Source organism: Buteo buteo, chromosome 7 (assembly GCF_964188355.1).
Source record: "Buteo buteo chromosome 7, bButBut1.hap1.1, whole genome shotgun sequence".
NCBI classification, from domain to species: domain Eukaryota; kingdom Metazoa; phylum Chordata; class Aves; order Accipitriformes; family Accipitridae; genus Buteo; species Buteo buteo.
Window position 1 is genome coordinate 30795602 of NC_134177.1, and position 15427 is coordinate 30811028.

A 15427-nucleotide genomic window follows, 5' to 3' on the forward strand; every position below is an offset into this window, starting at 1 on the left:
TCACTCCAAAATAAACCCCCACCCAGGTACTGCTCAAACCAAAGGTCTGCATGCCCTTGGTAAACATTTAAAAGACATGAAAATAAAGAAGTTATAAAATAAACATAGCACTCTTTCCCCATCCATTCACTGCTGAGCTGTTACAGGTACCTGAAGAAGCAGGATGAAGTCCTCCTGTTCTAGGTAGTCACAGCTAGGCTTTGCTAAAAGGTACGTGAATCTGGATGCATCATCATGGCAGTTACATAGGATCCTACGAGAGATGAAGAGTTACTCCAACCGCTTTATCCCTCCCAGAACAATCACAAACTACAGATGGAGTATGGAGTGCCTTATCACATGTTATGCAATACATTTACACTGTGAATTACGCAAAGTTAACCCCAGTGCACCCATCTTCAATATATTTCAGCAGCACCAAGGTACTTCCACCCAGTGGAGCTTTTTTTCATGTTAACATTGCTGTGGTAAACAAGGTTTCTTACTGAAGACTGTTCTTACGTTGATTCCACAGCACCTTAGTAAGCAACCTGACTTTTCAAAATGCTGTATGCTCGCTCATCTCATTCAAAGTCAATAGGATCAACCTAATGGGATGCCATAACAGACATGGTCTTCAATTTAATCCTTTTTAATATTTGAGGATATTGCTGAACTACAGTGACTAAATTTTCAACCACAAAAATCACTCCCCAAGAGGCAAAAAAGAGCATCCCTTGTTAATTATGGCACAGCTGGCTGCTGTGCACTGAAGTCCTGGAGAACAGCCTAATGAAACAGTTAGTAGGACTGAGTATTTAGAGAAGCATGTAAACTCATTAGGTTGACAGTTTGCATCTATGACTCAGATTCTTGTCTCTGCTTTCTTCTAATACAAAATACTACCCTGGTCAAAGGTATCACAAATACTTAATTCACTCCAAAGAAGAAATACTCATGAAAACAGAAACTCCATGACATTTACCAAATCACTACTGAATACCTGTAACAGAAGAGAACATTCTGATATATCAAACACTAAGTTGTTCATATAGTGTAAGGGAAATGAGAAATTACTCAGAAAATTTCCTGTATTCTTTAGTAACTGTAAAAATATAAATGCACTATTATATACTATGAGTGATTATTGACTCCCCTCCTCTCCTGAAAGCGTATGAACATATACTGAAACACAGTACTGAAATGCCTGTAGTTTTCCTGAAGAGATCAGGCTAACTGGCTTGCCACTAATTCTGGCCTCATCACTTGTTAACAAAAGCAGACTTTAAAAAAAAGAGGTTTTTTTAAACAAGTCTTCCAGGAGAAAAAAAAAAGAAAAAAGAAAAAAGATTTAATGGCTGACAAGCAATCCTGTTAGCTGCACATTCATATCATGCTAACTGTCAATTAACAGACACATTCTAAATCATCTGCAGAAAAGAGGTGCTAATGTTTTAGCTTTTAAAAATAAAAATAATCAGGCACATAAAGATGATGTTTTAAAACAAAGCCATGTTTTAGCAACAAACAAAAAAGATCCGATTTTCAGAAGTATTGTATATCCAGCAATTCCTATTGACTTCAAATGAGATCAGTGAGCATATAGCAATTTGAAAAGTCAGGTCACCTACTAAGATGCTTAAAAACAGGCATCTGCAATTAAAGATACCCGTTTTAAAGTTATGCTGTGTTCAGATAGCTGTAGTCTAACTTTACCAGGAAGACTACATTTCTTTCTGTCTATCCTGTTTCCAGAAAAACATTTGTAACTGTCAGAGGGGAGGAGGAGGGGAAAAAAAAGTCTTTCTAAAAGAGCAATTAAAGTGAGAAAAGCATACAAAACCTGGCTTGGAAAGGGCGTGGTTAAAAGAATACAGAAGGGCATGACCACAGTCTGCAAGTATCTGTAGGATGGGAAAGTCAGAGGAGTGACAATATGTGGTATCACACAGGAGGGATTAATTAGGAGTAATTGGAGGAACCTAAGGCAGGAAAAAAGTCTGTGTCAAGAAGAACTCACTGATCAGTCACCCTAACATTTTTGCAATTTTGCCAGAGTAACTAGAAGATGTTTTGACAATATTATCACAGGAAATACTTTGGGGACTCAGGGTTAAAGGCTACTTCAAGAATCTGAAGAGCAACCATTAAGTCAAAAATTAGAACTCTAGATACGAGATGGAGACATTGTTCAGGTGTTTCACAAAGTAAACTACAGCCTGAATTGCCCTGGAGGGAAAAAGATTAGGCAAGAGAGCAAGTCTCTTCCACCTCACACCTCTGACTCCAAACACAATATATCCAGAGCTCTTAATTTCAAAAATAAGCCTTTACAATGGTACATGGAAGTGGCTGTCAAACGCCACAGATTTATTATACAGCATGCTTGAGGAGGGTAATAACTATTAAAGCTCCCAGAGTATCCACTTGTATGCTGCTTCTTTATTTTACATTCCTTCTTCCTGTCCTATAACATTATCACACGCCTCCTTTCCCCATTCCCAAATGGCACTTGCTTAGTGCACTAGTGTAGCAGCAGTAAGGCCTAAGATAAATATATCCAAAATCCACTGACATCTATCAGTTATCGCAGAATAGCTGACATATTTCTACGGAGTGTGTTCATGTATTTTGTATGCCAACCAGACCAAAATGTCTCATCATCTATACAATTGCTTCAAAGTTTGTTGATGCAGCATGGAAACAAGTGTTCAGGGAGTTTTGGGGAAGAAAACTTAAGCTGAAAGAGATTAAGCCATTTATTTTATTCTAAAGAAAAGAAAATTATTTGAAAAGTCTGGTAGAAGGAAAGAAACAAACACAAAAAAACACAAACAAAAAACCCTGCAAAAAAAAACCCAAACCAAAACCAACAACAACAAACCACCCCTCTAACTTCTACGGCAGGCTGTTCTCTTTTTCCAGAAAGAGAATTTTTCATTTGCTGTACTCACTTTCTCCACATGGATACAAATGAGCGTACAGATACACATCCTGTCCTTTCTCCTCCTGATGCATTGAACATAGGTGCTTTCCAGTAGAGTGGGCAGCCACATATCTGTAATGAAACACCAGAACAAAACGGAATACAAAAGCAGTCACAAGAGCCTGCTTGTTTACATACCAAATTTACCACCAAGACTTTTACCTAAGAGAAATAAAGCAGTAAGGGCATACAGGTTAGTCAAAAAGCTATTTACTGTAGGCCAAGGCTCAGAATCCACTAATAGCTTTCTACTTTGTCATATGCCTTTTTAAGTAGCTGAGAAATATATCCTGTCAGGCTAGGAAAAGGATCAGAGACTATCACGCTCTTAAGCTCTGTTTAGCAAGATTCCCTGCAAAGTGAAGTGGAGAGACACAGGCACCTCCTTCCAGAAGAGCACTTGCATGAGCTACCTCACTGACCTATCTTAGAAAAGGATGATCCATTCTCTATATGGGCTGTCTTCTTCTCACTGACAGCAAGGGAACTTCAATTCTAATTACAGACAATTAATGATTAAATGCTTGAAGGACAAATAGTTCCCATCCATAGTTTTCAGTGCAGTGCCTTCCACCCAGAACAGTCCATCTTCCCAACACTGCTAGATCTCAGCAGGATAACAAGAAAACGAAAACACAAATGGAAAGAGGCTGATAACAGCAAAAGGACTCCCTGAACACAACTTTTTAGCTAGCCTCTGCAGAGGCTGCTAGCTTTCAGAATAGTAATCAATAAAAGCTCAAGCATTTTGTACTCTGTAATGCCTCAGAAAAGCAGGCTTGAAAATGGCTTCAAACATCCAGCTGCTGACACCTTCAAGAAACCTCCTCTTTACCACAAAGATCTTTCCAGCCACCTTCACGACTTCAGACAAGGTATCAGAACACCTGCAAAACAAAGGCCTTGGAGGGAGTAGGAGTGCAGCTGATTCAGGCCAGGCACAGGCAAGAAGGATATCACACCAAATGGAAGGAAGACCATTTTGAAGTAGTTGAAGCATCATTTCTGCTTTCCCCACAAAGCCTCCTTCACCTCTTCTATTAAGCAAGACTATCCTGCAAGTCCATTCTCAACTTTTTGTCTGGGCCTGCATGTTCCTTTGGGAATCCCAATCAGCGTAAGAACTGCTTTTGGAGTTAGCCATCCCTGTGTCAGGTGACTGTACTTCTACAGCTGTTTAGCTAATCTAAGGAAACAGTTACATTTACTTCCTGCTATTTTCTTTGTGTAGCTTCTCCAGCATTTATTTCAGATCCCCCAAACTGCTACCATTATCAATAACCCCATGGTACAGAAGCAAGCCTTACAATAGCTAAATGGCATGGAACACATCCATGTAGACACAGATGCAGAGACCAGACAAAAGCAGAGGTCTCTTCTACACCACCCTCCTGCTTTTCCCAGTTTGAACATGACAGGCCACACACAGTTGCCTGTCTTGTCATAAAATCAGTTTCAAACCTTTTTTTGGTCAAGCAAAGAAGTTTTTCTGTTTAAGTTTTATGTTTTCAGACATGGTTTACAAATAATGCCACTCAATTCCTCTAAAAACAAACAAACAAAAAACCAACCTAGTCTCTCCTTCCAGAAAAATCTTCCTTCCTGGAAAACAAGTGCTCCTCTTGGACAGACCATTGCTCAATCTACAGTGCCAAAGATGCATTCAGGGCAAGCTGAACATATGAGATGTGTCTGACAATTGCTAGTTTTAGATCAGCATTACTAAAAATCATGGTTGAAGGAGAGCAAAATAGAACCACCCAACTGCATCATGCTCCCACACAAGTGCTGTGTTTTGTTCCCTGAAGCCAGCAACTCATTAGCAGACTGTAACAACTCCATGTCTGCTGACACCTGCATTATGGATATTGAACATACACATCTCAGTGGTTGAGGGTTGACTAAGCATTTCCCTCTCCTATGCCCAAAGAGGCATAGGTTCAAAACTGCTTTCTCAAGTGACACTGCAACAGCATACACAGATCATGTCCAGATTAGTGGGACAGCTAACCATAAAGGTAGCTGGCACTACCTGAAGCCACAGAGGCAGACTAAGTTTCTGCTACTTTATGAGCATAACTATGGAGGAACAGAAAACAAAAAGGAAATTTGTATTTGGTAAGAAATCTGAAAGTATCATTTTGCAAATCAGAGCAAGAAAGAGCATGCACATCAGATGTGACAAACAGCAAACTTAGCTCATTTTTTTTCTATTTTCTTAATCTAAACAAAAACATTCAGAGCAAAAGGATATTGGTTCTTTTTTCACTGAAAATGAGAACAGCTATGAGATACTTTATTAGTTTTAGTTTCAGTGTTTCTCTCAAAAAAATGAGAAACCTAAGGAACAGTTACCTTAGCAATTTTTCCCATTTCACAGATGTTTGCTTTCTCATCTTCAAACTCTGTAAAGGCTTCTTCAATCCTGGCAATGATTTCTTCATGATTAGTGCAGACATTCGGAAGTCCTTTAGGGAAGTAGAAACGTGGAATGTTTATCGATAAAGGGGTACTGCTGGTGGCTTTATTCACAGGCAGAAGAGTGCAAGGGCTAACCGCAGCATTCAAAGGGACTGTGGATGAAGTTCCAGGTTTCTTCTCTTGTTTATTTTGAACCTGAAAATATAATTCACAACAAATACTTTTTAACAGCATGGCATACCAAGCAGGAGAAAATAGTTGGTGCTCCCCATGCTTAGGAAAAAATTAAAAACCACCAACCATTAAATTATAGCACAGGGATAAAAATGCATGTCTTAAGTAGCCAATTAAAAAATTTCTGCAATATCAAACATTGCAAATTTAGGATACGTCACATCTGCTTTTATGTAGTTTCTGTGCATTTTATGTATGTAGCTGTGGATTATGACATACTATTGAACCACAAGAGTACACACAATCTGCAATTCAGCAATACCATAGAACAAAGACAATGCTATTTCTTCTCACACTGGTCATTGTGTTGTCATTCTGCCCCATAAACAGCAAAGCATCAAAATCTTCTCTTCAGTATTTCCCTTTAGAACTAGAACATCCACCCAGACAAATGTCTTGCCTCGTGTATGAGTGAACTTACATTTGTAACATTGAATTTTCCATCCCTTGGGAACATAATTAGTTTTGCCAAAGTATTGCTTCACAGACAAATTAAGAAAAGCTTTGCAAGACTGTCTTCTAAATTTCAGGAAGCCTATTATTCTATGCCCAACTTACAACAGTCCAAGACCTGATTTTGTTCAAGGTACTAAGTACTGGCAAAACCATTTTTACATTAGGAATTAGGAGCAGCCAGCACAGTTTGTCATTAGGCACCCACATGATACAGCATACAGAGTTAGTGCAAAATGCAAACGGTCTGTTCACAAATCCAGCTGAAAGAGTCCTTTTGCAGGCGAAGCACTCAAAGGCTTCACTGAATCAGCATCTATGTCATTTGCTGAAAAACAAGGAGAAAACTGGGAATTTAAACTAGGCCTTTTGCATGCCTGTTTGAAGGTAGTCTTTCCTCCCATGCCTACCACCTCTTTTTTCATTAGCTCTACTGTCCTACCACTCCTCTAATAAACATGTGGCTGATATGGTGATCCCCACTAAATCACCTTTCTACTGGATCTCTGCAATCTTCTAGTTCTACCTATACATCAATACTTTTCATAAAAGGCAGCATTTCTATTTAAGTACATAATGAGATCCTAAAATAGGTAATTTTTCAGACATAAGAGGGAATATTTTTTAAACTTTGAAAAGTAGTTACAGTATAAGCGGCAGAATTCAGATGCTGGAATGCCAAGGGATGACAAATTCCCTACTCCCCCATGAATACACACTTTCTTGGGAAAAGCCAATAGGCTTACCTATTGCACAACAGTTTAAATGCAAGAGTTGTTATTAATATAACAACATATGTGATAAGAGGCTAATAAGGCAATAGTCAAGTAAATACAGCTGCAACTTTCAGTTTGTTTATTCTAACTATTTCAAAACAAAATGGTTTTAGGATAAAGTAGCCAAGTCTGAGTTCAGTAAATACAGAAGAATGTATGTGATGAACTGACTAAACTCTTTGCCTTATTATTTTCCAGAAACTTGGAGCTTTTTTCTTAACACATACTGAATATCCCAACTTAGAATGGGTTTGCTTTCAGGAAGGTGAAGAAGTGAGAATTGTAAAAGCTTCTTTAAGCCCTGTTTTTACCTGCAGTTTAGAATACTCTATAACCCATTCTTCAGAAACCTGTGAAACAAGAGATGGAAGGATTTTCCTCCTCTTCACTCCTCTGCTTCACTGCTCTTTCTTTAAATGGGGAAGACCTCTTCCTTCTCCCAAATGCTGTCCCATTTCAGGAGTAAGAACGCTTGAACACATATGACAGCCAAAGCATATTTTTGTATTGTAACTGCTCTGTACAGAACCCATCAACCTGGAGCCTGCGTTTCTTTAAGTCCTCCTCTCCTGTATCTTACAATACAAGAAAAGCTGAAGATTACCTTCAGCCTTCAGGACTTCTGAGTCTATCAATACCAGTATTCAGAGTCTGTATGATCCTCAATATAGCTCTCACCCTTTGGAGAATAAGACTGGTTACCACAATCTATTCTTCCTCCCATTCCTACCACAATCTAGTCTTCCTTGACTTTTCCTACTCTCTCACATACTGCACATCTTTGTGTCTGATCCCGAGTGATGCTGGAGCTGAAAGTGGGCCAGGTCTGAGGCTCAAAGTGCTACTGGGGCTGAAGAGGGCTGTGGGACAGCGTAAGCATCAGCCCTGGTTACTCTGTCCCACAATATGACAATGCAGGTAGGTGACCTGAAATGATGGCAAGGGTTAAGCTGGGTGGAAGCTGGTCACTCACTTCAGGAGCAGCAGCTCACTGGTTTAATAGAAGAAAACCCTTCTCCTGGCTTCCTTTTGCTCTTTACTCAGATTAACAACAGCAAAACCCAGACAGGCTGGATGCACCTGGGAAGGGAGCACATGGCCCCAGAGCAGCCACTGCTGCATGTTAGAGGTAGATGAAGATTTCCTCCCCCCCCACCCCATGACTGTCTGCTTCAATAAGGGATGCTAAGCAAGAGGGGTGAACAGAAGTCCCCAAGACAAGCCTTCTCAAGAAGACTCCATCTGACTGGGAAACAGTGGGTCAATGAATCGGACCTTGATGTGTAAGTCAAGCTAGTGACTTGACTTGGATGAGAACTCACACACACCACCACTTCTGCTTTTACCATCTGCCTTGCACCCTGTCCGCCCTGCCTAGTCAGTGGCTTTTCCAGCCACAACACAACTCTACTCAGTAGAGTTCACTTTCTGGATTCCAACAGCGGGGAAATCCCTGCTGGTTTCTCACAGCACCATATTCATACAAACAATGCAAAGCTGGAACAGACAACAAAGTGCCAACTGCAGCCACTTGACTTCTATAATAGGACTTAACATCAGTTTGTCTTGAAGACCCACTTCTCAGAAACAGGTTTGTTGCTCATTAATCTCTTCAAAGCATGCATGCCCTCCAAGCTGTCAGGACTGTGAGGAACTAGAAGAAATGATTCAAATTTAATGAAAAGGTCCATAAACCAAAAGGAAGCAAACCAACATATTGTTCTCTCAAAGGACACTGACTCTTCACTTTAACAATATATCCCCTTCCCTTACAGTACAAGAGAATGATAAAATTGTTGTGGTTTTTTTTTTTTTCCTTAGAAGGCAAAGAGGCATCCCCAAAGTAGACTACCACAACAGCACTGTGCCGTTTTCCTCCTTTTCTGTATAAGACATACATCCCGATAGAGCACAAGACTCAAGCTGATCATCCTGTAACACAACTCATCCACTTCGACCTGGCCTCCACCTTCTGCAAAGCAGAACAACTGATTTTCTTCCAGGTACTGTCAAAGTCAGCAACCCTTGGTACCAGGTCACATAAGCCACAAGTCAGTACCCCAGAATCTACAGTAATTTCCTGATCTACGACTACAACACAAGCCAGAAGGTTGGACATCTATAGGAGAAATACAAGGAATGCTGCTAAGCTTCAAAGTAGGGAGGCAGTTCAGACATCAGTTTGCAGCTGACCTTCCCAGTAAGACTGAATCACTAACTCCTGCTCAGTCCAAGTCAAACAAGGGGGAAGCATTGCTCATAGATGGCTTCTTTTCTGAAGATTCTACTTCAGGAATAGAAATAAAACTTTTGCACTTCGTCTTCTTCCTTCTCATGTAAGAAGTGAGCTGCCCACACCAGCACCAAGAGAAAACAACAAGCAGCTACCAGCTCTTGAGGATCTTGCTCCCTAAAACAATCTTTCAAGTTAATAGTCTGGGATGGGTACAACCAGATGTCGACCACTATGGAGAAGGAGGGAGTTAATTACAACTATTTGTGAAAAAAAACCACCAAAACCAAAAAACAACGAAAAAAGTGATATGAGGAGAAATTCTGTGGGAATTCCTTGGAAAAAAACAGTTTCTTATTGCAAAAAGTCAACCTTACATGCTGTTTGCTTAGTGGAACACATTTTTCCAACAGGGACATGCATTTTCAGAAAGGACAACTAAGAAAGAAAACTACAAATACTATAATAAATCTTTTATCTTTATTACCAATAGCTAATAGACTTTTTTTTTTTTGCGCTAAGGGGAAGGTGAGATTAAAGCTTGTTTTTAAACACTGCTCCATAGCATAGTGTAATTTACCTTAACTAAAATCTGTCTATCTGCTGTATCATCTTTTGCCAGTCATGCAATTTATTTATGGACAGACTAAAATAGTGCCAGCTGCATTATAAATAAACCAGACAGAACTACAGCCTCATTGTAGCTACACAAACAAAGCACAGAGACTAAACCTTTGCCATCCAGGCCTGCCTCTCAGGGACTTGCCAGTCCCAGCAGAAAACTCCACAGAAGGAAGCAGTATCACATCAAGTGCTCAAATGCTTTCTGCTCCTTCCTCTTGGACCCAATCTCCAACAGGATCCTAGATAATAAATTTACCAGTTTCTTGGTTTTTTTCCAAATGGGATTCTGTAATCCTCTTTACTAGGGTACAGTGACTCAGCCTGGTTTCTCACAGTCCACAGTGCTGACTTAACGTCTCCTTCCAGTTTTTACAGTTCCTGTCTTACTGAAGTCTGATGGTAACTGGACACAAGCCATCCTCAAAGATCATCAGTTCTCCAGAGCTGACTTGCATCTATTGCCCAAGACTTTCTCTTCCTTTCCTTCCCTGAAGCCCTTTCCCATCATTGTATCTTTCTGCTGCTTCTTTCTTACCCATCTCTAAGGACAGTAAGAACAGCAAAGGTTCATCTGCACATGGCTCCCAACAGCACAAAGAGGAGAGGCTATGAGAAAATGCATTTCTGGATAGAATCTTTTCTACTATAAATTGTAAACTCACCAGCAGAAACAAAGTCCAACTGCAGCAAAACAAAAATGAAAACAAACTCTACCTAAGCAACACAGAATCACAAAAAGATTTAGGTGGGAAGGGACACAGGAATAACTCTAAGGCTGGATCACAATCCTCACAGACTTATCCAGTTGAGTTTTGAAAACACAGACCTTGCATGCCTCTAGTGACAAATGTGCCTATAGATATTACACATGCCCTTTCCATGACTGATATACTTCACCCCACACTCCAAATACTTCCATGAAAACTCCATGGAGAAAACAACCACTGTGCACCCAAATTAATTCAGACAGAAGGACAACAGTGGACATAAACCCCCACTCCTCAGAGAAGCACCACTGCAACTCTCATCTGTCCTGACTGCAGATGACACTTACCTAGTGGGAAGGCTAGCATGATGAAAGGCAGCACCTCAGGTTAAGAGACCTTGACAATCTGTTCAACTACTTCCATGAGAAAAAGTACCCAGTTCTCCACCTGTGAACAGCAACCCCAAGCATTGGTTCAGGCTGGGAACCCACTGGCTGAGCAACAGCCCTGCTGAAAATGATGTGGGGGAGATAGTGTGCACCAGACTGAACATGAGCCTGGAGCGTTGGCCATTTACAAATAAGGCAAACTATGTAGTAGACTGCATTAGGAATAGGGCCAGAAGAACATGGGAAGTTATTACCTCCTCTGCCTGACAGCAGTGAGGCTGCATCTGGATTACTGTGATCAGTTTGGGGCCTTCACTTCAAAAAGGATGGGGAGAGACTGGACAGAGATCTACAGAAGGCAAATCAGATAGCTTCCTCTTTGCCTGGCTAAACAGGCCCAGCCCCTCAGTCTCTCCTGCCATGTGCTCCTGACCCTGGCTATTTGAAGCACAGTTACAGAGATGATAGAGCCAAACTCTGTAGTAGTACATGGTATAAAAGGGGCAACAGCCATAAACCACAGCTTGGGAGGGTTAGGCTGGAGGATGAATTTAACTGAGGGTAGTACAGCCCCGCAAGAGGTCACTGGAAGGGGGTGGAGGGAATCCCTATCCTTGGGGAGTTTTCAAGACATGGAGAAAACCAGTGCTGATGTGACCTAGTCTTCCTACAAGAGAGATGTTGGATTAGAGACTTCCCTACCTCCCTTCCTACCAACACTGCTATGGGAATCTCTCTGATCCTTCCATAAATAGTCCTGCAACAGATGAGCACAAGAACTGAAATTTACAGCTCTAAAGAGAGATACAGGTTTTACAAAAAACCTTCTTCCTTGCCTTCCTGGCCAACATCTATGTGTTCTACAAACTACCTATCACTCATCTCTGTGCTCCCTCTCACTGCCTTATCACCTTTCCTCCTGCTAGCCCTTTTTCTACATTTAGTGAGCCCAATTACCTCTACTCTCAGGTCATCTCACACTAACACACCCAAGCCACAAGGTAGAGCCCCAAAAGGCACAAATATTAACATCTCACTACCACTAAGTGGGAGAACTCCCATCTCTGTTCTCCACCCCCAAATATATATTGTCACTGTGTACTAAGTCCCAGCTCCAGAGTGTACCAGACCCCTCTGTGAACCGATTTAACCCACTTGGAAGGCAGAAAACGGACTTAGCTGTGTTGCTGGATGATTTTTCTACCATGTTATGAGTTAAGCCAGCTCACAGAAAGGCCTGTGGGGCCCAGTGCAAGACAGGGGTGACACATGGTGAGGAAGCAGCAAAAGGAAACAAGTACTGGAAGAAAGAGAAGAGGAAGACAGATCATCTTTTTTTCAGCTGGAATCGCCCACTGCATTAGTTCACTTGCCTTGGATCTGCAGCCCCAGAGCAGTTATTCTCCATGCATTTAATAGTGAAGGTCACTGTTCCTACTTCAGACCAGGTGGAGGGCTCATGTCCCAAAGGCTTGTCAATTTTTCCAGTTGGTCTGTTAGATCTTATCTCTCCCTGCAAACCATACCCTGATTATGTCCTTAGGTGATCAGACTAACTCTGGAGAGTGAATTTAGCTGTGCTGCATGGCTCTTGTTAGTCTCTTCTAAATTGCTCATGGTCCCTGCCCAAGCTATTACTACACATTATTACTTCATGCAATTCTCCTCTAGGGAGTGAAAAAACACGTTCCAGAGATTAACCTCATATACGTACTTTAACCTGTCACCAGAAATCATGAAAACAAAATGCTCCGCAATATACTCTGGTGCAATTTTAATAGCTGTTTCTTAGGGAACAGCTGCACTGCTCATAATTTCAACTTTTTAACTTCCTCTCTGGGTCACCGATTATTTAAATATAGATGAAGCTCAAGATGGGCTGATTTCAGCATATTGTGACCCCCTGTAAATCTGGGGTGGCTACATGCCCATTTGGTGTCCTAGCATAAACTACTCCAATCTTTTGCCAGTTGTCCCCAAAAGCGAGTACAGCTGCTGGGATTTATGAAGAAATATAGCTCTGGTACAATCGCCATTTCTTTGGCTACATCTCCATGATCTTAAGGGTCTTTTCCAACCTAAATGATTCTATGATCTTCTTCAGCCAGAGCCCAGAGATAGCAGGAAACAGCACAAGCATCTCATGATGGTAAAATCACAAATGCCAAAGTCAGGTAGGCTGGTCTGCGCACAAATTTGTGCAGTAGAGCGCACAACCCACTAAATACAGCAGAATGTTGTGGTTGTTCCACATGCAAGAAGAGACATTCAGAGCAATCACATAGAGTTTTTCTTGCAAAGAAACACAGAAAAGGTTTAATAGTCTTACACTACCTCTCCCTATTATTAAATCACTGCCCTTGCTGTTAATTTTTTCCCCTTGTTTACAAAGACATTTTAACTCTGCAATCTAAGCCTGGAAGGTTTATTTTTAAACCTGCTGGTATCTAGCTGCAAATAACTTTCTGCAAATAGACATGCCTAGAGGGGACACAGTTTGATTCTCTGACCCATTAAAAAGTACAAAGCAACAGAAAAAGAAAAAGAAACGCCAAGCGTTCAAACCTGGGCCTGTTGGAATGACTTCAGCCTCCTCTTGAATCGAGATGGAAGAACAAAGTCACAGCCCTTCGCAAGGAAAGCTAGCTCCCCTCCTAAGTCTGGATCCCTCCGCAGAGAACTCTCCTTGATCATCATCCTGGTCAGCTCCTAAGCAGATATTGCCCTTTCCAGAAGGGGCACAGGGACTCTGTAGGAGACCACGTCAAGACCAGCACGTTGCTTTCTTGGTTTTGATTTTTACAGGCAAAAAATGGCAAATGACTTCAACATACTATGTCTTCTCTCTCTTCACAAGGACAACATCTAGAGATTTTATCTCACTCCTGAAGCCAAACTTCACTTTTTTTAACTGATATTCAAAGTATCTTTCAGTACCACCAGGATCTTCTGCCTTCTTGTAATACTTTAATTGAGAAACATGATCTACAACAGAATCTATTTCCCTGCTGGCTACATGACAGACAATCTGTCCTTGGCTTGTAATAGGCCAGGGGTAATATGGGAAAGGAAGCACCCACCACCGCTACCAAGAGTGCTAAAATTAGATGCACTGCAGAAGTGGCTAAATATACCATCTTCCCCAATAGTTCTTACTTTATGTATTTCAGTGCTGAAACATGAGGTGCAAACTTGCATCAGACTCTGCTAGAGTTAAACCACATGCTCTCAGCCAAGGCCTGTGCACATATGATGCTAGTGGTTTGAGGTCCTTGCTTCTGAGGTGATGAAGCAAAAGATCAACATTAGTTCCCATTCTAGGCCAAAGGCTGTAATTTTCAAAAACATCAATTTTTCCTTCTTGCTTGGCAAAATCAAATCATCTACTTTCTTTAATGCCAAGCAAGCACATAAGGATGATCTTGGATAATAAGCTCAGGCATTCTAAAGCAGTTCTTAAAATAGTTTCATAAAGACATCAAAATGCATCATTCTTTTTATTCACTTTTCCCAAAACTCTCAAAAGGCAAAGGCAAAGCAATTCTCAGTGGACAAGTCTACTCTTCTCTGCACAACCTTGACCAAGTAGACTTCAAACTCTTGCCCAGACTTTGTCTAGCCTTGTTAAAAGTGTGTTCTCCCTCTTCTATCATGACAATGGTGCTGAACAAAGGCCTAAACCCAGTTCTTACTCCACAAAATTAACAAACACCTAGTCCCATGGCCTGCTTTCCCTACTTGACTTTGAAAGTCCAAGCTACTTTGCCAGTCCTAGCTACTTTGCCAGTTTACTTTCCAAGCTTCGTAACACAGAACAACATCCCATTTCTAGCTAGTAGGGCTTGCTTTTATCAAGATACTGCATTTGAAATGAAAAGATCTTACTGAGCCTCACAAACAGAAAGCTTTTATTGGACATGTGCCTCTGCTGTCCTTTTCCTGGTTTCCTGTAGAAGGCCCACAGTTAATTCAAATACAGCATCACTTAATTGACTGGACTACAGATAGACACAGAAACAGCCTATCCAAAAGGATGCTCTTATCAGAGATTTGCTCTTATGCAGTTAAATAGGCTACTTAGTAAAGGAGAGAGACTCCCAGCTGATGCGCACAAAAGGAATTTTTTTAATGTCTTCATAAATCTGTATCAAAACCCCCAAGTTTATTTTCTCTCCTGTTGCTTCTCAATCATCAGCCCCACAACCTGGGCTATGGAATTGCGAGAGACTGAAAAAGTTAATGTCTCAAACATTGTAGTGGGGCAAGTTCTGCTTAAAAGACAAACCCTGCACAGCAAGGAACCAAGGTGAAAAGCCCATTAGCTCAGACATCAGCAACAGGAGGGGGAGGGCGTGCTGGAGGGTGCACAGCTCCCTGTTCTGATAAGCTGTTCTGATACAAAGATCAAACAATGGCAGTGTCTGCAGGGAAGGAGATGTTACTCCACAAACGACCCCCAAGCCCAAAGGCTCACAAACTGTTCATTAACCTGATGCATTTGGGTGCCCGCCTGAAGGAGGGGCAAGGATGATAAAAGGACACCAACTGAAGACCCGGGTGCGCAAACCCACTGGGACTGGACCCCTCAGCTGACTGGACACCTTGGCTGACTGAACCAACGCTGG

The 15427-nt window shown here is 41.3% G+C and overlaps 1 protein-coding gene across 21 annotated transcripts in view; it reads right to left on the reverse strand.

The window, feature by feature from the left end:
* PPP2R3A (protein phosphatase 2 regulatory subunit B''alpha) overlaps positions 1-15427 on the reverse strand; it is a 61492-nt gene that overhangs the window by 24887 nt on the left and 21178 nt on the right. For 19 of the 21 annotated variants that reach the window (XM_075032162.1, XM_075032159.1, XM_075032152.1 and 16 more), the window contains 3 exons: positions 5321-5581; positions 2934-3037; positions 151-253 (listed from right to left, as the gene is read on the reverse strand). In XM_075032162.1, the coding sequence (XP_074888263.1) occupies positions 151-253; positions 2934-3037; positions 5321-5581 (468 nt within the window). Of the gene's footprint in view, positions 1-150; positions 254-2933; positions 3038-5320; positions 5582-13367; positions 13810-15427 lie in introns of those variants that run through there. The other 2 variants (XM_075032164.1, XM_075032163.1) reach the window with 2 other exon arrangements.